General features: G+C 40.0%; 2 protein-coding genes across 7 annotated transcripts in view; both read left to right on the top strand.

Moving 5' to 3' along the window:
- Positions 1 to 19,040, top strand: part of PPP6C (protein phosphatase 6 catalytic subunit) — a 38,936-nt gene extending 19,896 nt beyond the window's left edge. The window contains exons 2-8 of one of the 2 annotated variants that reach the window (XR_014301977.1): positions 3,349 to 3,444; positions 6,810 to 6,875; positions 7,960 to 8,101; positions 13,248 to 13,327; positions 13,500 to 13,709; positions 15,749 to 16,085; positions 16,428 to 19,040. Coding sequence is in view for 1 of the 2 variants with exons in the window: in XM_082695596.1 (XP_082551722.1) it covers positions 3,349 to 3,444; positions 6,810 to 6,875; positions 7,960 to 8,101; positions 13,248 to 13,327; positions 13,500 to 13,709; positions 15,749 to 15,997 (843 nt within the window). In the remaining variant the exon portion in view is untranslated. Of the gene's footprint in view, positions 1 to 3,348; positions 3,445 to 6,809; positions 6,876 to 7,959; positions 8,102 to 13,247; positions 13,328 to 13,499; positions 13,710 to 15,748 lie in introns of both variants that reach the window. The other variant, XM_082695596.1, reaches the window with a different exon arrangement.
- A 2,949-nt stretch (positions 19,041 to 21,989) lies between these two features.
- SCAI (suppressor of cancer cell invasion) overlaps positions 21,990 to 22,982 on the top strand; it is a 143,147-nt gene continuing 142,154 nt past the window's right edge. For 2 of the 5 annotated variants that reach the window (XR_014301975.1, XR_014301976.1), the window contains exons 1-2: positions 21,998 to 22,170; positions 22,885 to 22,929. Coding sequence is in view for 1 of the 5 variants with exons in the window: in XM_082695536.1 (XP_082551662.1) it covers positions 22,118 to 22,170; positions 22,885 to 22,929 (98 nt within the window). In the remaining 4 variants the exon portion in view is untranslated. Of the gene's footprint in view, positions 22,171 to 22,884; positions 22,930 to 22,982 lie in introns of those variants that run through there. The other 3 variants (XM_082695536.1, XM_082695540.1, XM_082695542.1) reach the window with 3 other exon arrangements.

Genomic DNA, 22,982 nt, shown 5'->3' with positions numbered 1-22,982 from the left:
GTAAATACATAGATGTTTTCCTGAGTTCTGTGAGCTGCTCTAGCAAATTAGACCCAAGGAGGAGGTCTTTGTAACCTGCATAACCTTTAATCTATATAGCTGGTTGGTTAGAAGCCTAGGTGATAACTTGAGCTTTTAACTGATACCTGGAGAGAGAGAGAAAATGTGTGTGTTTGGTGGGGGGAGGTGGCGCAGCCTGCTTGTGGGATATGATGTTATCTCTGTGTGGATAGTGTCAGAATTGAGTTAAATTGTTGGACAACCAGCTGCTGTCACAAAGAATTGCTTGTTGTGGGGAAAAAACCTCTACACATTTGGTGACCAGAAATGTGAGTGTTTTGAGTGACTAGTACAGGAGACACATAGAAAAGAAGCACACACTAGGGAAGAACTGGGTTTTTCCCTCCATAGGAAAGAAAAACTGAATTTTTTTCTTCTACAAATGTAAACCAGAATTTTTAAACTGAAGCAACCTTGAGAAAGCATCTTTCATTATAAAGTTAAGGCTTTCAGTTCAGAAACATTGTTTCACTCACTGGTATCTGTTCCTATTATGGATTATTGGCAGGACTAAGTCTTGTTTGGTGAAGCGTTTGAGTGTTGTGGGAAATTCAGCACAAGAAGGAGCTAGCTGCTCAGGGGCCCTAAGCTAGAAGTAGACTCCAGGCCAGAAGAAATATCTTGCCTTTGAGGTTCTATTTGAAGATGAGGAACTTATCCTAGGAATAAGAATAAACCATTTTATTTTGAAAAATTCCAAGCAGCTCTATTTCTCCTCATTTTCTTTTGAGGGGCTTCCACTACCCACCCCCTATTCCCCCGGGATCATCTGTCATTGTGAGTTCTCTCCTGTGCTTGGCTCTGTATAAAGTAGCTGTTGCTGTTAAAAGTGTGTCTCTTATATGTTTAGTTAAACTGTAGCATTTATATTTTTATTTTTTTAGATTTTATTTTCTAAAGTAATCTCTACACCCAATGTGAGGCTCAAACCTATAACCCCAGGTTTGAGAGTTGCGTGCTCTACCAACTGAGCCAGCCAGATGTCCCTAGCATTTAGATTTCTTCACTTTTTCTTAAGGCTTTATTTATTTGAGAGAGAGATAGAGAGTGAAAGAGCATGTGTGCATGTGTTGGGAAGGAGCAGAGGGGAGAGGGACAAGCAGACTCCGTACTGAGTATGGAGTATGGAGCCTGACTCGGGGCTTGGAGCTTGATCTCAAAACCTTGAGATCACGACCTGAGGTGAAACCAAGAGTTGGAGGCTCAACCAACTTAAATTTCTTAATAATTTCATTATGCTTGTGTAGTTGGTTGGTTGGTTGGTTGTTTTAAGTAAGCTCTCTATCCAATGTAGGGCTTAAACTCATAATGCTGATGAACTAGCAAGGTACCCCTTTTTAATTAATTAATTTTTATTTTTTAATGTTTTTAATGCTTGCATAGTTCAGTTTCTCTTTTCTTAGCAGACCTACTATAAAACCAAGTGGGGCCTCTGACTATACTATAAATTGGTCTCAGATGGAAGGTAGGTTCTCCCCCAGTTCTCCATGCATAGCAAGACTATACACTTCCTTCTCCACTGCTCTGTCGTGAGAATCATTTTCCTTCTATGAAATCTTTTTTTTTAAAGATTTTATTTATTTATTTGACAGAGATCACAAGCAGGCAGAGAGAGAAAGAGAGGAGGAAGCAGGCTCCCCGCCGAGCAGAGAGCCCCATGCGGGGCTTGATCCCAGGACGCTGGGATCATGACTTGAGCCAAAGGCAGAGGCTTTACCCCACTGACCCACCCAGGCGCCCCATCTATGAAATCTTTTGATATGAGTGTTGTCAGAGAACAAATACTTTTAAATACAAACAGTTCTTTTTAAAAAGTTGGGTGACTCCTCAATTTTAGGTTTACATTTTGTAATTATTTAATTTTAATCTTTTAATTTTAAGATAACTATTTGTAATTGTAAAAAGTAATACTGAGAGATCCCACATACCCTTCACTTAGTTTTCTCTAGTAGTAAGGTCGTATAGAACTATAGGATATTGTTGTTGATACAACCCATGATCTTGTTCAGATTTCTCGTTTTACTTGTACTCTGTGTGTGTGTGTGTATGTGTGTGTGTGTTTATTTCTCTGAGATTTTATTACATATGTAGTTTAAAAAAATTTTTTTTTAATTTTAAGATTTTATTTATTTATTTGCCAGGGAGACAGAGAGAGAAAGCACAAGCAGGGGTAGTGGGAGAGGGAGAAGCAGGCTCCCTGCCAAGCAGAGAGGCTGACTTGGGGCTCGATCCTAGAACCCTGGGATCATGACCTGAGCCGAAGGCAGACACTTAATGACTGAGCCACCCAGGCACCCCTATTACATCTGTAGTTTTAAGTATCCAACACCATATTTAATATACTTCCATTACCACAAGGATTCCTCATTTTGTCCTTTCATAACCATACCCACTTCCTTTCTGCTGCTCCTAATTTCTGAACCCCTGATGACCACTAAGCTGATCTCTATTTCTATAAATTTGTTATTTTAAGCGTGTTATATAAATGGAATCATATAGTATGTAATCTTTTGGGATAGGTTTTTTTTCTCTCAGCATGTATCTCTTGAGATTCATCCAGGTGTCAATAGTTTCTTGTTATTACTGAATAGTATTCCATGGAATAGATACAGCACAACTTGTTTAACTCTTCACTTGTTGAAGGATACCGATTTATTTCCAGTTTTTGGCTATTATAAATTAAGCTTTGAACATAAATTTTCATTGGTGAGTCCAGTTGCTAGGTCGTATGGTAAATACATGGTTTGCAACTTGCTGTATTTACTTATTTTTTTAAAAGATTCATTAGTTCATTTAAGTGGTGGGGGGAAGAGGGCAGAGGGAGGAGAGAGAAATCCAGGCAGACTCCTTGCTGAGTGTGGAGCCTGCTGCAGAGCCTGATCTCCCAACCCGGAGATCATGACAAAACCAAGAGTCCAGGGGTCTCCTGACTGTGCCACCCTGATGCTCCTCCAATTTACTTTAAAAATTAGTAGATAAAAATCTTTTCTTGTTAAAAATATTTACCCTTACATTTGTTTGGTGAAAAGTATCATTTTACAGTTTCTTTAAAGCTGTTTTCTAGAACCTATTGTCTGTAGCCAGGGAATTTGCGTTTGGAGTAGCCATTATATCATCCTTGGGCATTATGAGATGAAGGTAGAAGCTGACAAATCAAAGCACAGAATCCTTAAAGGGTAGTTTTCCTTTCTTATGAATAATATGTGTATTAGTTCTTGTCTTTTTTGCATTTGATCTTTAGTTTTAATGTTGTAGTAAAAGGTTGAATTATATTTTCTCTTCTTACAGCGGCTATGTGACTATGTTTGTGACCTCCTCTTAGAAGAGTCAAATGTCCAGCCAGTATCAACACCAGTAACAGTGTGTGGAGACATACACGGACAGGTAAAATTTCATGAACAGATTTTTAGCTTTTGTACTGTCCATAGTCCACGTGTGTTTCCACGTATGTGCAAAAATGCCACAAGAAAAACAAGAAACAAACACAGTTCATTTGATAGATTGGCCTGTGTGACACTAATGATTCTTGGTTACTGTTACAGTGAGTAAAAGCGGTGGTCAAATTACTCATGGAGTTTGTTGAAATTATACTTGCAAAGTGGATAGAATGCAACATTATTGCTCTGGGAAGCGTTGTGGACAGCTCACAGTGACTGTGATTAATAGGACGTGCTTTGGTTTTAGGTGCTAATTTTCTATTCTATTCACTCAGGTCAAATTTTATTGAAAATGTATCATTTCCTTAGTGGGAATGAGAATAATATAGGTTCAGAAGGATAAAATTATTGGTGCATGGTTTTAGCAAGTCTCTGCTAGGGTGGGAGAAAGATGAGTCTCGTTTTTTTATCTGCTGGGCTTTTTTTTTTTTTTAACTTTACAGAGAGAGAGCCAGAGAGGGAACACAAAAGGGGGAGTGGGAGAGGGAGAAGCAGACTCCCTGCTGAACAGGAAGCCTGATGTGGGGCTCGATCCCAGCATCCTGGGGATCATGACCCAAGCCGAAGGCAGCCGCTTTAACGGCTGAGCCACCCAGGTGCCCCTGGGCTTTTGTTTTTAAGAGTTTCAAGGTAGTGGCAAGAGGAATATACCTCATCTTTAGACTCTTACTGTCAGTGTGTAGCCCAGTTGGAAAGCCTCTGTGTATTTGTAAAGATGTTTTGTGTGTGTGTGTTTTGTTTGTTTGTTTTAACTGGGAATGGAAGCTAAGCAGAACTCTCACTCAGTCTGCTGTCTGTGTACAGTGGGGTTGTGGATATAAGACAAATATTGTAAACAATATCTTTATCAAACCCAGCATGACTTGCTGTCATCTGTGCAATTTCCCTGCCTCGAATAAGAGTGCCTAAAGGAGCAGAAATGTATGTAAATTGGTTGTGATTGGTGGTTATTCCATGAATTAAGTTCTATTTTGACCACTTTAGGCCTCTTTTCTTTTTTTTGGTTTTCAATTTGTTCTCTGGGTGGTTGAGGTTATAATAAATCTCGCATTTGCATGTTATCAGCTTCTAAATAGAGAGCCCAGGGGCGCCTGGGTGGCTCAGTGGTTAAGCTGCTGCCTTCGGCTCAGGTCATGATCTCAGGGTCCTGGGATCGAGTCCCGCATGGGGCTCTCTGCTCAGCAGGGAGCCTGCTTCCTCCTCTCTCTCTCTCTGCCTGCCTTTCTCCCTACTTGTGATCTCTCTCTCTGTCAAATAAATAAATAAATAAAATCTTAAAAAAAAAAATAAATAGAGAGCCCATTAGGTCATCTCTGAGCTGTTGAAAGATTTATTTATTTATTTATTTATTTATGTAGGTGGGGGGTGTGAGAGTGGGGTTTCGGTGGGGAGCGGTAGGTGGGAAGAGGCAGAGGGAAAGGGAGAGAGAACTCAAGCAGACTTGGCGCTGAACTCAGAGCCCAAGACAGGGCTCGATCTCACTACCTGTGAAACCATGTCCGGAGCTGAAACCAAGATTAAGTGGTTTGGATGCTTAAGTGGCTGCACCACTCAGGCACTCCCATCTGTGATCTTTTAAAATCTTAGTTCTCTAGGGTAGACTGTAGGAGTGCATTTCTTAAAATTTCCATACACTGGGGTGCCTAGATAGCTCCGTCCTTAAGTTTCTGCCTTTGGCTCAGGTCATGATTCCAGCATCCTGGGATTGAGCCCTGCATCGTCGGGCTCCCTGCTGGGCTTGGGGTTAGAGGGGTGAGGGGGCCTGCTTCTCCCTCTTCCTCTCCCCCTGCTTGTGTTCCCTGTCTCTCTGTGTCTCTCTCTTTGCCAAATAAATAAGTAATCTTTAAAAAAAAAAACAAAAAACAAGTCTCTGTAAAAAAAAAAAAAAAAAATTTCCATACACCTTTTCTCCAAAAACATAATACACATTTGTATTTTGCTAAGATAAATGATATTAATATAAGCGTGCTATAACACATTCCTAAAAGCTGAAATAAACCAAGTAATGTTTTTCCCTAGGGGCGTCTGGGTGGCTCAGTGGGTTAAGCCTCTGCCTTCAGCTCAGGTCATGATCTTGGGGTCCTGGGAGCCACTCTCTGCTCAGCAGGGGGCCTGCTTCTCTCCCCCACCCCCCCTTTCTCTCTGCCTGCCTCTCTGCCTGCTTGTGATCTCTCTCTCTGTGTCAAATAAATAAATAGACCAGTAAATAAGTAAATAAATAAATCTTTAAGTTTTAGAGATTTAATAATTTTATTTTCAAGTGTAAAATACAACTGTATAGGTGTTTTAGTTGTAGTTGGTTAATATGTTATAGTAAATTCCTTTAATTCAAAGTCTTAGAAAAGCTTAAGTTTTCTTTAGGAATTAGGGTTAAGATAATCTAGCTGATTGAGTTTACCACATGTACAGTTTGTCAATTACCAATTTACAGTGAAATAGAATATGATGAAATACACAGTCCTTTTTTTTACTGATTATTGAGAAGACACTCCATAGCTAAAGAGCCTGAGGGTATAAATCTCTAAAATAGAGTGTGGGAAAGTAGGTTGATGTGATGTTGTGAAGTGTCATGTAAATTCATTTGAAAAAAATTCTTATCTACTTGTTTGATTATTTTTTTTTTAAGATTTTATTTATTTATTTGACAGAGAGATCACAGCGAGAGAGGGAACAGAAGCAGAGGGAGTGGGAGAGGGAGGAGCAGGCTTCCTACTGAGCGGATGATAGCCCCAGTGTGGGGCTCGATCCCAGGACAGTGGGATCAGGCCCTGAGCCCTGAGTGGAAGGCAGACGCTTAACGACTGAGCCACCCAGTCGCCCTCTATTTCCTTATTTTTTATCTCTTTAAAATAGATACTGAGTATGGGGTGGGGTGGTTAGGTTAGCTTATTAACAAGTTAGGTAACTGATCAGTTATTTCAAATTCTCAAGTGATGGGGCACCTGGCTGACTCTGTTGGTAGAGTATGTACATGACTCTTGATCTTGGGGTCATGAGTTCGAGCCCCGCGCTGGGTGTAGAGATTATTTTAAAAATTCTAGGTGATAAAATGAAAGAAATTTGAGGGAGAAGGCCTGTAACATTAATGATCTGGGAATGACTTTACTGGTAACTGTGAGATTTATTTTAGTGCTTTTTTTAGACTTGAGATCTGTGTGCTTGGCAGTTTTGCTTACACTTTATTTCTTCTTAAAAGTGTCAGTATTTGAGGTCTTCTTAATTACATACTTCTTTACACATTTTGCTCTCAGTTTTATTATTTAACTCCTTTGCGGGAATTTGTAATCAGCATATATTGCCTTTCTTTTGTAGTTTTATGACCTTTGTGAACTATTCAGAACTGGAGGTCAGGTTCCTGACACAAACTACATATTTATGGTATGTAAACTCCAATGATATCACATACTTACTTAAAATGGAAAGGATCTGACTTATTACAATAAATTACATAACAGTTTCACTTTCATGTGACATTCACTATTTAATTTTATGAAAAGGTGATGCTGTACTTTTTTACATTTTGCCATTTGTCCAGATGAAAGTAATTGCCTTAGTAAATTGGGATATGCATAGGACTGGGTTGTAGCCCGAGTAATGGTTGGCAGAAAAATAGTCCAGAACCACCCAACTTTTTAAGGCACAAATCTTCAATTTACTGTTATTTTATCACACCTTTTTTTGAGCATTTATTTTCATCTGTTACCATTCTGTGGATTGATGAATATGTGCACATACACATTTGCTATTAAGGGAGATATTTGCTTACTTTGCTTTTGGAATGTAATGTTACTGTTGAATTTTTCCTAAATCCTATCATTTTCCTTCCTTTTAAAGGTTTCTGGGTCACTTTCCTGTTCTTTTAGCTGTTTTCCTATTGATCTAACATTGTTCCAACTAAAACATTAATGGGAAGTATAAATAGTATGGCTTTACAAGCAGTTGTTAGATGCACAGCTGAACCTAGAACACTGTTTTAATTACCGTATCTGCTTTTACAAGAACACTATCTCTTCAGATTGGGGTCGTGAGTTTGAGCCCCATGTTGGGTATAGAGATTACTTAAATAAATAAATATTTTAAAATAATAGAGTGATTTTTGAAATTTATTTTAAAATTTTATTAATTTTAAAATTTTTGATTCACATATGACCTTTTAGAAACATCTGCTAATGTAGGTAATAGAGAATTGGAAAAATGGTGGTTTTGTAGGGAAGATCCTTGAGAGACTTGCACAGCAGATTCCTGTCGGCCTCCTGAATCATAAGACAAGCACATTTAGTAGAGACTGCTCATTTACTTTGATTTGAGTTTTTTTGTTAAAACTTAGTGTCCAAGTAATTCAACATGTGACTCTTCGTTTTTGTTACTTTTGACTGTGTCTCTCGGTTTGTACATTTAGGTGTAATTTTAAAAAATATTATTGCTATTATATTGTTTCTAACTTTAAGTTTTTACTTTACAGGGTGATTTTGTAGACAGAGGTTACTATAGTTTGGAGACCTTCACTTACCTTCTTGCACTAAAGGCTAAATGGCCTGATCGTATTACACTTTTGCGAGGAAATCATGAGAGTAGACAGATAACACAGGTGTATGGATTTTATGGTAAGACTTTCTGTTTCTCTGATTCTGAATATTGTTTTACTTTCCTCTTTGGGAGAAAAGCCATGCAAGTCATACATGTGTTTTACAGTAAAATTAGAAATACAGATCATCGTTTTCCACTTTCTCAACCTGGAACTCTTCCCTCTTCCCCAGTCAGTTGAGAACCTTACCATGGAGTGAGAACTATTTTTAACTTTTTAGTGTACATTGTCCTAGATCATTGCCTCCAAGTGTAGTCCTCCGTTTACCTCAAATGAATCTTTAGGAGTGCTTGTTTAAAAGGTACATTGCCAGGACCCCACTGAAAACCTTTTGTGGTGGGAATCCTAGAATCTGCTGAATGTGAATGTTCTATGCTTCAAAGTTTGAGAATGTGTGTGTGTGTGTGTGTGTAAACATATTTGTGTGTTTTTTCCACTTAATGCCACCAGCCTTTCTTCACTTCAGTGATGTTGTTTTTATAGCTGCATTGTGTTACACTGTATGGATGTATTATAATTGATTAAACCTGTATCTTTACCATTGGACATTGATATTGTTTGTTTGTTTTAAAGATTTTATTTATTTATTTGACAGACAGAGATCACAAGTAGGCAGAGAGGCAGGCAGTGGGGGTGGGGGGAGGCAGGCTCCCTGCTTAGCAGAGAGCCCAGTGTGGGGCTTGATCCCAGGACCCTGGGATCATGACCTGAGCCGAAGGCAGAGGCTTTAACCCACTGAGCCACCCAGGCGCCCCTGGAATTGTTTTTCAGGTGCTCTTATACACATCGCTGAATGAATATTCTTTTTACATGTGTTTAATATTGTATGTGTAGGGCGCCTGGGTGTCTCAGTGGTTAAGCCGCTGCCTTCGGCTCAGGTCATGATCTCAGGGTCCTGGGATCGAGTCCTGCATCGGGCTCTCTGCTCGGCAGGGAGCCTGCTTCCTCCTCTCTCTCTCTGCCTGCCTCTCTACCTACTTGTGATTTCTCTCTGTCAAATAAATAAATAAAATCTTAAAAAAAAAATATTGTATGTGTATAATATATATAATTACGTATGTATGTGTATGTGTATATCTTTTATCTATCTGCTCCATCCAGAGAATGCTAGAACCTGAGGGGTCAGAAATGGAACTTAACGTTTAAAAGCAAAATATCTGCTTCTTTCAAACTTTTTTATATGGTTGAAAGTTTTTAAAAATGTGGTAAGAAAAGAAAAATGAGGTCAGAGTGGTGTTGGAAAAATTGGACAGCCACATGCAGAAGAATGAAACTGGACCATTTCCTTACACCACACACAAAAGTAGACTCCAAATGGATGAAAGACCTCACTGTGAGACAGGAGTCCATCAAAATCCTTGAGGACAACACAGGCAGCAACCTCTTCGACCTCAGCTGCAGCAACTTCTTCCTAGAAACATTGCCAAAGGCAAGGGAAGCAAGGGCAAAAATGAACTATTGGGACTTCATCAAGATCAAAAGCTTTTGCGCAGCAAAGGAAACAGTCAACAAAACCAAAAGACAACTGACAGAATGGGAGAAGATATTTCAAATGACATATCAGATAAAGGGCTAGTATCCAAAATCTATAAAGAACTTATCAAACTCAACACCCAAAGAACAAATAATCCAGCCAAGAAATGGGCAGAGGACATGAACTGACATTTCTGCAGAGAAGACATCTGGATGGCCAACAGACACATGAAAAGTGCTCAACGTCACTTGGAATCAGGGAAATACAAATCAAAACCACAGTGAGATACCACCTCACACCAGTCAGAATGGCTAAAATAAACAAGTCAGGAAACAGCAGATGTTGGCAAGGACACAGAGAAAGGGGAACCCTCCTACACTGTTGGTGGAAATGCAAGCTGGTGCAGCCATTCTGGAAAACAGTATGGAGGTTCCTTAAAAAGTTGAAAATAGAGCTACCTAACGACCCAGCAATCACACTACTGGGTATTTAAAGATACAAATGTAGTGATCTGAAGGGGCACGTGCATCTGAATGTTTATAGCAGCAATGTCCACAGTAGCCAAACTATGGAAAGAACATAGATGTCCATCAACAGATGGACAATTATCATATGATATCTCTGATATGAGGAATTTGAGAGGCAGAGCGGAGGGTTGTGGGACATAGGGAGGGAAAAAATGAAATAGGATGCGATCAGGAAGGAGAAAAACTATAAGAGATTCTTAATCTCACAAAACAAACTGAGGGTCTCTGGGGAGTGGGGCGTAGGGATACGGTGGCTGGGTTATGGGCATTGGGGAGGATATATTCTATGGTGAGTGCTGTGAAATGTGTAAGCCTGATGATTCACAGACTTGAACCCTTGGGGCAAATAATACATTATATGTTAATACAAAAAACTTTTTTAAAAAATGAGGTTAGGAAGCTCTTTGAAGGAGATGGCAGAACTGTTGAGATTATTAACATGAATTTTCCTTAAGCCTAATTGAGGCAGATATTGAGATATTTGGAAATATTAATTTCATAACCCTTTATTTTTATTTTTTTAGATTTTATTTATTTGACAGAGAACACAAGTAGGCAGAGAGGCAGGTAGAGGGAAAGAGGGAGAGGAAGGGAAGCAGGCTCCTTGCCAAGGAGAGAGCCCAATGCGTGGCTCAGTCCCAGCACCCTGGGATCATGACCTGAGCTGAAGGCAGAGGCTTTAACCCACTGAGCCATCCAGGTGCCCCAGCCCTTTAGTTTTAGATCTTATATTTTGGATTCTTCTCTGTCATAACAAAGATAAGCTAAGCTCGCTCTCTCTCTCTCTCTCTCTTTTTTTTTTTTTTGTAAGCCATTATCAATTACTAAACTGAGAAATTTTTATAATTTATGATTTATTTATATATTTAAAGATTTTATTTATTTGACAGAGAGAGAGAGAGACAGCGAGAGAAAGAACATAAGTGGGGGCAGTGGGAAAGGAAGAAGCAGGCTTCCTGATAAGCAGAGAGCCTGATGAGAGGCTCTATTCCAGGACCCTGGGATCAGGACCCGAGCCCAAGGCAGCCGCTTAATGACTGACCCACCCAGGCACCCTGATAATTTATGATTTATGTAACTTTGTTTATAGTAATTGAAAAGTTAGATGGCTAATATTTGTTTCTTTTTTACAAGTTACTTCTGATTTTCACTCACAAAATACCAAGTATCATTTAAAATAAATGTTTTTGATTTTTTTTTTGGTAAGATTTTATTTAGTTATTTGACAGAGAGAAATCACAAGTAGGCAGAGAGGCAGGTGGGGTGGGAGGGGGAAGCAGGCTCTCTGCCGAGCAGAGAGCCTGATTCAGGACTCGATCCCAGGACCCTGAGATCATGACCTGAGCCGAAGGCAGAGGCCTAACCCATTGAGCCACCCAGGCTCCTGAAGTTTTTGATTCTTTTGCAAAATAGTCAGTAGTTTGGATAGTACAATACTGTGGTGTTAACTTAGTTAAGATTGAGATTAAGGGGCACCTGGATGGCTCAGTGGGTTAAACCTCTGCCTTCGGCTCAGGTCATGATCCCAGGGTCCTGGTATCGAGTCCCATATCAGGCTCTCTGCTCGGCAGGGAGCCTGCTTCCCACCCCCCACCTCTGTATGTCTCTCTGCCTACTCGTGATTTTTCTCTCTCTCTGTCAGATAAAGAAATAGAATCATCACAAAAAAATTTAAAAAAAAAAGATTGAGATTAAGATAAAGTTGAGATTAATATTATATTATTAATATTATAATTACATCCCAAAATTTGACCCACATTTATCAATGTAGGACAAAGGGATAAAGGGGGAGAGGAAAGAGGACTTTTTATTTTTATTTTTAATTTTAATTTTTTAAAGATTTTATTTATTTGTCAGAGACAGAGCACAAGCAGAGGGAGTGGCAGATAGAGGGAAAAGCAGGCTCCCCACTGACAAAGGAACCCTATGCGGGACTTGATCCCAGGACCCTGGGATCATGACCTGAGCCAAAGGCAGATGCTGACCTGAGCCAAAGGCAGATGCTTACCTGAGTGAGCCACAGAGGCATCCAAAAGAGGACATTTTAATCAAGATACCTTGACTGAAGAAAATGACAACAGTACAACATCTAGGATTGAATTCTCTTGTTCTCAAGCTGTGCTGGTCTGTTATTTTGTTTAATAAAAGGAAGACCACTAGCTTCTCAGGCGGGAGATAATTTTAGTTATCATGGAAGTTAACGTTGATTTTAAAGTAGTAAAAAAGTTCATATATAGCTATTAACTATATTGAGCATTCAGTTCACACTGATAGACACATACTGATCAATTATTGTGAACCAAACGCTTTGCATTTGTATAAAGATGAAGAAGACAAGATTCTTGCCTGCAAGCTCAGCCCAACGTTAGTGCTCTCATGACAGGTTTACTTAAGGATCCTGCTTCACACATAGAGGTAATTTAGAAAATCATGAGGCTTCACCATACCCCATAGTCTTCTGTAGCATTTTCAATTGTACTTACAGCAATAGTGATGTGTCAGGTTTTGGTTTTTTTAACTAAGGAAGAAGTCAAACGGAACTTCCATGATATTAATGGAAGAAGAGCCCTATATCCTATTAACTGTTGTAGACAACAGAGAAATTGTTCAGCTGGGAATATTTCAGAACCTGATTGGCGGTCTGTCTCCAGTGATGACTGCAGGTGTGCTTCCTGGAGTTCAAGTATTTCATAGTGCAATTTGCAGAAAATCTTAAAAGAGACAACTTAGGCCAGAGAAATGTTGAGATAGGCATCTCCAATGCTCCTATAATTAAGGGTCCTCTGATGTGTTTGATCATCCTACTAGAGTAAGGTGGTCACATTAAATAAATTACTCTGACAGAATTGTTCAGTATGAATAAATAATAAGCCAAAGCATTTGTTTTGGGTTGTATGAATTTAATAGTTAGCTCTTTCTGATCATAGCATTTTGATCAATAACTTGAGCTGCTTTCCAGGGGCACTTCTGGAATGAAAAGCAGGACCACATGCTTAGATTAGTTGAACACAAGTCTTCTTCATGGCTCTACATGGAAGACCTACCAGGTTATAGCTTGCCATCCTAGTTTAATTTAAACTTCTTTAGTATTGGGTGCATTCTTCATTTTTATTGGCAGCTTTAGAACTTCACACTAATGAGAAACTCTTCTGTTTATTTCACAGATGAGTGCCAAACCAAATATGGAAATGCTAATGCCTGGAGATACTGTACCAAAGTTTTCGACATGCTCACAGTAGCAGCTGTAAGTTTATGTAAATCTTTGTAAAACCTCAAGTATTTTCCTGTCAGTAACCCTTTGCATACTCTTATCCAATTGCCATCTCCGTTATATTGACATCATTAACATTCATTGATGAATTTAGATATGACTGAGTTTATCATTATGCTTTCAACTCTGTTATCCTTTTTGCTAGTTAATAGATGAGCAGATTTTGTGTGTTCATGGTGGTTTATCTCCTGATATCAAAACACTGGATCAAATTCGAACCATTGAACGGAATCAGGAAATTCCTCATAAAGGAGCATTTTGTGATCTGGTTTGGTCAGATCCTGAAGATGTGGATACTTGGGCCATCAGTCCCCGAGGAGCAGGTTGGCTTTTTGGCGCAAAGGTCACAAATGAGGTAAAGCCAATATTTTTTGAAAAATGGTTTGTTGGTTGCTAATGGACTACTTAAAGAACTATGGTGACTATAGATAACAACCTTCTTTTTCTCATCTAATTCATCATCTATGTCTTTCCTTACTGGTTAGATGAGATGACATAATGAAAGGACCTCCTTCAGTATCTGTCTGCTAATACGTATAAAATAGATGTTTCTTTCTTTTTTTTTTTTCAAATATTGCAATTAATTATTATAATAGCAAGGGCAAGATAGGTCATATACATATATGTGTATGTGTATGTATATATATGTATATATATATATAAAATTTTTTTTTAAAAGATTTTATTTATTTATTTGACAGAGAGAGATCACAAGTAGGCAGAGTGGCAGGCAGCGAGAGAGGAGGAAGCAGGCTCCCTGCTGAGCAGAGAGTCTGATGTGGGGCTCGATCCCAGGACCCTGAGATCATGACCTGAGCCGAAGGCAGTGGCTTAACCCACTGAGCCACCCAGGCGCCCCTATAAATTTTTAAAAAGATTTATTTACTTATTTGTCAGAGAGAGCAAGAGCAAGAGAGGGAGCACAAACAGGGAGAATAGCAGGCAGAGGCAGAAGTAGGCTCCCTGCTGAGCAAGGAGCCCAGTGTAGGTAGGACTTAGTCCCAGGACCCTGGGATCATGACCTGCTGAAGGCAGAGGCTCAGCTGACTGAGCTACCAAGGCATCCCTGTATATAAAAATTTTTAATATATATTTTCAATTTAGATTAATTGATGTAAAGCAGTGTATTAGTTTTAGATGCACAACATGATGATTTGATAGATATAGCTATATCTATCTATGTATCTATATATAGCGAAAGTCCAACTTTTGAAGTTCAGCTGTTTTTTTTTTTTTTTTTTTTTTAAGATTTTATTTTTCTTTATTTGTCAGAGAGCGAGCGTACAGGCAGGCAGAGTGGCAGGCAGAGGCAGAGGGAGAAGCAAGCTCCCTGCTGAGCAAGGAGCCTGATGTGCCAGGACACCAGGATCACCACCCAAGCTGAAGACAAACGCTTAACTGACTGAGCCACCCAAGCATCCCTCAGCTGTTTTTAATTTAAAAACACACACACACACACACACGCACACACACACATTATATATGGACATAGGGATGAGTTTATATTGGGAAGTAATCCAGCACAAAGGAATTAGAGAGTTAGGTTCAACATAATTTAGGTTAATTATTTATGTGCTCTGACCCTCTGTTTCCTTAAGTTACAAAAGAAGAATAAATCTCAGAATTCTTATAAGAACCATACTAAACCCTCAGTAAATGATAAATATGGATAGCAACATATTTTTCCATTATCCCATAAAAACTTTATTTCATATCTAATACTGCTTACAGAACACTTCCAAAAATTTCTTTTTTTTTTTTTTTTTAAATTTCAGATTTTATTTATTTATTTGACAGACAGAGATCACAGTAGGCAGAGAGGCAGGCAGAGAGAGAGGAGGTAGCAGGCTCCCTGCTGAGCAGAGAGCCTGCTGCGGGACTCAATCCCAGATCACTGGGATCATGACCTAAGCTGAAGGCAGAGGCCTTAACCCACTGAGCCACCCAGGCACTCCTCTTCCAGAAATTTCTAATAAATTATGTGACTGTGTGATTTCTATAACTTAAGTCAAAGCAGCTCTGTACTTTTGGAAGTAGGGGGATGACCAGTAGAGTAGGTTCTATAATCATGAGAACTTTAGTAGTAAAAGGATTTATCTTATTTATTTATTTATTTGTTTGTTTGTTTATTTTAGAGGGGGAAGGGGTTGGGCAAGGGGAGAGAGAATCTTAAGCAGGCTCCATGTCCAGTGTGGAGCCATACGAGGGGCTTGATCTCACAACCCTGAAATCATTACCTGAGCCAAAACCAAGAGTTGGGTGCTTGACTGAGCTACCCAGGCACCCCTATACTTTATGTAAATCTTATTTTCGTGTGTGTGTGTGTGCATAAAATATATAGCATGATTTTTCTTAAGTGTGCTAGATACTTAACAAAACCTTTCTAAATTGCAGTTTGTTCATATCAACAACTTAAAACTCATCTGCAGAGCACACCAACTAGTGCACGAAGGCTATAAATTTATGTTTGATGAGAAGCTTGTAACAGTATGGTCTGCTCCTAATTACTGCTATCGTTGTGGAAACATTGCTTCGATCATGGTCTTCAAAGATGTAAATACAAGAGAACCAAAGTTATTCCGGGCAGTTCCAGATTCAGAACGTGTTATTCCTCCCAGAACAACGACGCCGTATTTCCTTTGAGGCCTTCGCCCATCCTGCTGACCCATTTTTCCTCCCTCTTCTTACCCCAACTTTCGTGTATTACCCTCTACAATATACTTTTTATCGAGCACTTTGCTGCTGAAATGCTGCCTCTTGCCTTTTTTTTTTTTTTTAATTTTAAATTATCTAAATTTATTGTTTGTTCTGGTGTCTATAGCAATGTTTTTCTATCAGTTTTCTTCCCCATCCCATCCCCACCTTGGACTCATTTGAGAAGACTTGAGAAATGTCTTAATACTCTCACACTGCTGCATGTAGCTCTTGCTTATTTACTGGTCTGGGGGAAACAGGATGCGTTTCCTCTTTTTTTAAAAAGCCAATTGACAGAACAGACTACCCCGAAATGCTCCTCCTTTTGTATCATTCAGGCTTTTGTTTTAGTTTGGTAAGTTTTAAGAAATTTCAGCAGCAAAGTTGTTATTCAGTGGGCACGATGGACTGCAAATGCCTCGAGTTATGTATACCTGTCCCAGCTGTAAACTTCATTGTCCTTTGTTGGATGATATTTTAAATGGATATAAAATAAATTGGTCTAAAGGGCTGCCCTCCTTGTTGTGTTTTTAAATTTTAGTTAAAACTGCTATAGCTTATGACTTTGTACAGTAAGATAATTGTATTGATCTTTTTTCAGATTCCTTGTATTTTTTAATAAAGTAATCTTAAATAAAACCCAGATAGGTTAAAGTGTTAGAAATTTTAAACAGCTTACATTGTTAGTTTAAAGTTATTCTCCCCGCCCACCCCCCAAATCAGAGTTTTTGACCCTTTGGTTATTGAGTTTAAAACTTCAACTGAAATTCAGTACTATTTATTTAAAAAAATAAAAATCACTAAACTGTGCCTAAAGAACATAACTGCCATATTAATGTTTTGGTTTATATTCTCTATAGTAATAGAAAAACATTTAATACTTGTAATGCTGATGTGTTCATTTGATACCAGTTAAGTAGAATGTGATCGATCCAGTTTACAATCTATCATGAGTATCATTAAGTAAAATCTGTGTACTTTTCGATAGGAATCATTCTCCTCTTGCTGTAACACTTGACCTTAACTTTTAGAAAGTGTTCATTTTTTAACTGCAACTGGAAAGGTTGAAAAGTCAGGACTCTTGTATTTGTGAACTGTAATTTGAAGCAAATTTTAAAAAGTGTAGAAAGAAACAAATTGTCCTATTTTGTAAAGGTCTGTGATACCGTGTTTCGGCTTTGTGTAAGTAATTTGAATATCCAAAGGGTGTGATGATCAGTTCTTTATATGCAACTGTCCACTTAATAAGGACAAGTGTTCCAGTGTCTCTTATGACTGTGGTCATAAATGATGTTGGAATTCACTATTTTGTGAAATAGTTGGTATCCCTTTACTACTATAATTAATTTTTGTCATTCCAGGAAATCTTTGTGAAGCCAGCCAATTAATAAAGCACTTTAGTATCTGTTCAGGTAGTTTTGAAAACCAACTTTTCCCCTTCAGGATAAGAACTTCCAGGTTACCTAAAAATGCAATAAAAATCTTTATAGTCTAAGCTTCTTGGCACATAATTTTTCATCAGGGTTTTTCTTTTATTAAATGAGCACAATAATATTTTGATTTTTATTTTCTGCAACCACCTAGCTCCTTGTTTAGTTTTTAATTGTATAGCTATTATGAAAGAAGTGGCTAAGACATTTGCTGCACACACTTGAACTGTTGGGTCAGTAGCTTTGTGTTACTGCCCTGACCCCAGTGTAATTCAGGGGGAAAGGTATTTTTTATCTTACAGGGATATGTAGCTATGTATTTTACTAATTGTGAAACACTGGAAATTAATGATGCAGACAACTTGGTGTGGTCTTGAACAGCTCTCTGCAGTGTTTTTTTCTGTTACCATAAATTGTATTTAAGTGCTTGCTCTCCCATGCTTTTAAGTTGTACCAATAAAATCGGTAACCTCAGCCCTCCCTTCCCATTTGACACTCCTTAGCTTAGAACGATGTAGTTGTTTTAGTTATCCCTGTAATGTGACCTTTATTTTTAAGTCATGGTGTACTGCATTTGTTTGTCACTAGTTGGGCATGTGCCAATAATATTCTGTCCATTCCTTAACTGCCATCTCTATTTTGTCTGATTTTTTTTTTCTCTTCAGCTGAGTAATGGCTTTTTTGCATGAAAAAAATAGTTTTTACTATTAGACATGTAAAGGGAAGAGAGAGTGAATGTATTGGACTTTGTAAGCCTAAAAGGAACATTTGGATCCCTCTACTAAATAAGGGCTATGTACGATATAGAGTAATCATGTAGTGGAAGATACTTGGAAGTCATAGATTTGTAGGCAGGAGGCTCTGTTACTCCCTGTATGTAGGCTGAATGTAAAATCCTTTATGTTGTATTAATGGGGGTAATAACTATTTTTATTTGCTGATGATAATACTTGGTTTCTAATAAAGTGTCCTAGGCTCTAGTGAGAACTGTCTACTTTTAATTGCCAATTACTCCCTTTCCCTTTTCCTGATATGCTCTTGGCTAGCTTTTTATAGGCTAATGCTTTTTCCTGAAATATCTCACTACTTTAAATGTGTTCATTTGGGTGTGATCCTAAAAAGTCTGGATCAAGAGCACATCTGATATGCAACCTGCATCAGCTCCTGTTCCATCTGGATGACCAGAACTGTTGGAAGATTGTGACGTCTTAAACCCTGGGTTTTGCTTTTGAAATAAGGTTTGAAATATTGTTCATTGCATTCAGATTGGTGTGTTTCTGCTTTGTAAGCCCAACACCAGGTTTTGAAAATGCCTGTATTGCGAAAGCAAATCGGAACTCTTTCTGAGCCTCTTTCGTTGTCAGAAATAGAATTGCTTTCCATCAGCCTCCAGAAAATTGTGTATCTGGAGTTGAAGAGATTTAACAGCACGGATCCAGCTTTTTAAATGTAATTGTTTTTTAAATGCTAATGTTTGTAAAGCACCTTCAGTTCCTTGGATGAAAGGTGCTATATTCTCTCAGTGTAAATTAATAAAAAGATTGTAGGAAGTTTGTCAGAAACTTTTATCTAATGCATAGTCTGTAGCCTGTCCCGACAAGTTAGCATTTTATATAACACAATTTAAATTAAAAATGCTTATTCCTTCACTTGGTTGCTTGACTAGTAAACAGAAGTGAAACTTTCTCTTGTTCTGCATTTGACTTTGAGCTAAGTGTTCTAGTTCTTTAAAGGCAAGTTTCATTGTTATGTCCTGGACCCAGTGCCCAGAACCATGCATCATGAGATCATCCCAACCCTTTCAATTATATGTGTACAGTGCGCCTTCATGCTGATGAATATACAGTAGTAAAACACCAAAAAGCATTTGGAAATTCCCCTGGTGTGGTGCCAGACACAGTAGCTGCCGGGGGGAATGTTTGTTCCTTATTCTCCTCCTCTTAATTTTCTATTTCCTTATCAGTCAGTTGGTGATTGCCTTTCTTACCCTCATGAGAGATTATGCTGGCTTGGATCACTCAAATATTTCCTTTATTCAAATTGCATGAAATTTATGAGGAATTTTTTGTGTGTATCAAGAATACTTGCTACATAAGTATATTCCACTAAATCCCTAGACACCCACTATTGTTCTCAGCACTCTGCTTTTGTGTATAAATGGGAATGAGATCTAAAAGAGTGCATAGAGGCATTATGGAATAGTGTATAGAATATAGGCTCTGGGATCAGATCTAGGTAAAAAACCCAGCTCTGCCAGGCAGTAATAGCTAACTTAGGTAAGTGCCGTATGTGCCCTATTTTGTCTTTACCTTTGCCATGGTTCTATGACTGTATTACCTGTCCCCACCTCCCACTCCCTGTCCCCCTTCAGATGAAGGAACAGATTTAGGATAGGTAACTTTGCCAAGGTTGCATAGGAGAGCTGGAACTTGAACCTCTTTAGGGCATATGAGAATACATCTTAAACCCTCTTAAGCCATCTTACGCAATATTGGTTATTGTAGCTGTGTGACACTGCGTGAATTGGGTTCTCTGGATCTTAAAATTCTGTGTCTAAAATAGAGAGTACCATACAGAGTTGATCTCAGGATTAAAAATAGCACATATAAAGTACCCAGTCCCTGGCCCAAAGCTGCCATTTATTGAGGGCTCATTCTAATATATCATTTTAATTAAATGTAGGTGGGAAGTAAGAATAATTTAAGGTAATATATAATTGCTGATACAGTGTAGCTTATGAAAGTACAACAAATTTGGAGAAGAAAGTGATCTAGAATGGAGTAATTGGGAAAGCTTAAAAGAAGTTTGAATTAAATGTGAACAAGAATGGTGGGATGTACATTTCTTATTTAGTAAAAACAGAAGCAGAGATTATTAGAACTTGCATATGACACGAAGATAGGACTTGAGGGTGCCCCTTGGGAAGGTTTAAGAAATGAATGCACAGCTCTATTGGCAGAACCAGTTATCAGGAGTTGGCCAGTTATGAAAGATCTTGAAAACCACACAGAATTTTAATCCCTGTTTTTAAGAAATGTAATAAGTGATATTTCAAAATTAGTCTTCTAGTGAGTTGATGGCCCTTCCCACCAGGACTCCCATTCCACCTGCCACACTCTTGTCTGACAAATTATTCTGTCCCCCCTTTTCTGATTTGGTTGAGATCAAGGCTGTTCACAGTTTGGTGATTTGGGGATTACATAAAATGTTAATTATGGGAACCAACAGACGTTCAACAACATTTTTTCCCTTGTCAAAGCCATTTAAGAACCCCCAGTACAATTTGTCATCATTATTTCATAGAAGGAATGTCGTTTTTAACATGAAAGATGTAAAAAGAGCCATCTCATAATAAAAGTCCTTTCTGTCAAATAAATTCGGTTTTGTGAAAAACTAGTATCCTAATTTCTGCCATTTGTGAGGGCTAGTGAGAGATTTGTCCTCAGTGTGCTGATGTGATCTACTCTAGGTTGTCACATTATTGATGCATAAAAACATTTTCTAATAAAAAGGTAATAGCAAAAGAAAGTTTGGTGCCTCCTCCCAGTTTCAAATAGATGCCAAGGATCTACCAAAAACAACAAACACCTGTTCATGTGGAATGTGGAGAGGCTGTAGAATACATTAAAGGAAGAATTTTATATGTTAATGAGCTGTGTCTTCAAGGATGGCCCTATTAAAGTATAAGAGGAACGATAACTTACACTGTGCCTATGTGCTGAAAGTATTGCATATTTAGGTCTGTCAACAATAAAAATGCAGTGAAATTTATTTTTAAATTGATTAACTGGCATTTAATTTACGATCATCTGCAGTATCACAGGATGGTTAGCACACACTCGAGGATCAATTCTACTTAGTCCTTCCAAAATGGAACACACTGCTTTTAGTTATGGCATCAATTCTGTTTGCAGTGATGATTTTTCTTTCATGGCAATTTTTTTCTTGCTTTCTTGGAAAGCTTGCCCACAAGCTTGTGATCTTTTCTTCAGAGAACTGAGCATCTGAAACATGCTTTATTTTGGTAGATTCTTGCAGTTTTCTTGCTGGATCCTCTATCAAGGGTATCTGTGAGCTGTGAGACCGTTTCAGCATGATGTAGAGTCAGGGACCGCATCGAGGTGGTTCAAAATGAAGCTCCTTCTGGAGAGTTACCGCACTGTTGCACCTGCCAGAGTTTGGGAAATTGCAGTGCTTGGCTCTTGGTCTTGGCGTGGTGCAGTGTTGGGGGGCGCCAGCAGGTGTGTGGAATGCAGGACGCAGAGCCAGGAGAACCTGCCGGCAGGTGTCTGGCGCCTGAGATGCAGTTTCTACTTTCCAGCGCATGGTGGCGCTTGGGTCTCCCCTGCCCTACTAGCAATCTCTAAGGCACCTCCGCCGCCACCTGCAGTCTCAACCAAACCTAGGTGGCGGGATGTGACGGCCTGCGCGTCCAATCGACTGCTAGGCTTTCGGCCACACTACAGCTCTAGCCAATGGGAGTCGGGGAGAGGCGCGGTGGAGGCGGGCCCCGCGGCATGCCAGGCAGAGGCGCGAGGCCCTCCTCCCGCCTCTCCGCCTACTCCAGCCTCCGCCGCCTCAGCTTCCCGAGCGAGCCCTGCGGCCGCCGGAGCAGCTCCCGCGGCGGAGCAGGAGCCGGATGGTCAGAGGAGCCCGGCAGCCCCAGCAGCCGCGGAGTCGCCTGGCCCCCAGGTGGGGCGGGAGCTGGGTCGAGGTCGGGGTTGGGGATGGGGTGGGGGCGCGGGAGCGGGCCCAGGGGCCGTGAAGCATTCGGGGCTCCGAGACGGGAGGGGCGGGGGGTTCAGGCTGAGTGGGGGGGGGGCCTCGGGGGCGTCCAGGGACGCGGGAGTGGGCTGGGCGGCGATCGCATCCTCGAGGCCGGACGTGAGGGGTGTGTGAGGGAAGGGACGCCGAGGGGTGAGGCTGGGGGCGCCGGGCCGGGAGGGGCAGGGTGCGCGCGCCCCGTGGACGGGCGGTGGAATGCGGGGGGCGCGGGGCCTGGGGGGGCGGGGCTCGGAGGGGCAGTGCACGCTCGGGAGGGGGTGGGCACGGGAAAGCGGAGGTCGGAGGGGCTTGCGGGGGTGACGAGGCAGACAATGAGTAGGTGGAGGTGGGTGGTTTTGGGGAGCGGGGCTGTGACGAATAGGAGCTGAGGATGGAGTGAGGGACTAGCAGGGAGTGCAGGGTTTGGGCAGAGCAGACATTGGGGGAACCGTGAGTCCCAGGGTTGCATGGTCTTGGTAAATAGGGGAAACAGAGCATCAGGCGTTTTTAAGGTCAGGTATGAGCTTAGCGAGCCTATGGTCCTAGAGGGTGGTACACTGAGTTTTCGACTGGCACAGTAGGACCAGGAGATGTGTTCTTGTATGTTACTTTTAGTTATCATCTTATTTGTTTGGTTTGTAGACTGACTGGCACAGTGGAGAAACCACCTCGAAAACGGAAAAGCAGGTAAGTCAAAATGCCTTTCTGTGTTGCTTCGTGTTTTTCCATTTGCTTAGCTA

This window comes from Mustela nivalis (genome assembly GCF_964662115.1).
Source record: "Mustela nivalis genome assembly, chromosome: 13".
Lineage (NCBI taxonomy): Eukaryota > Metazoa > Chordata > Mammalia > Carnivora > Mustelidae > Mustela > Mustela nivalis.
Note: the sequence above shows the minus strand (reverse complement) of the source record. Positions and strands in the feature narration are given on the sequence as shown.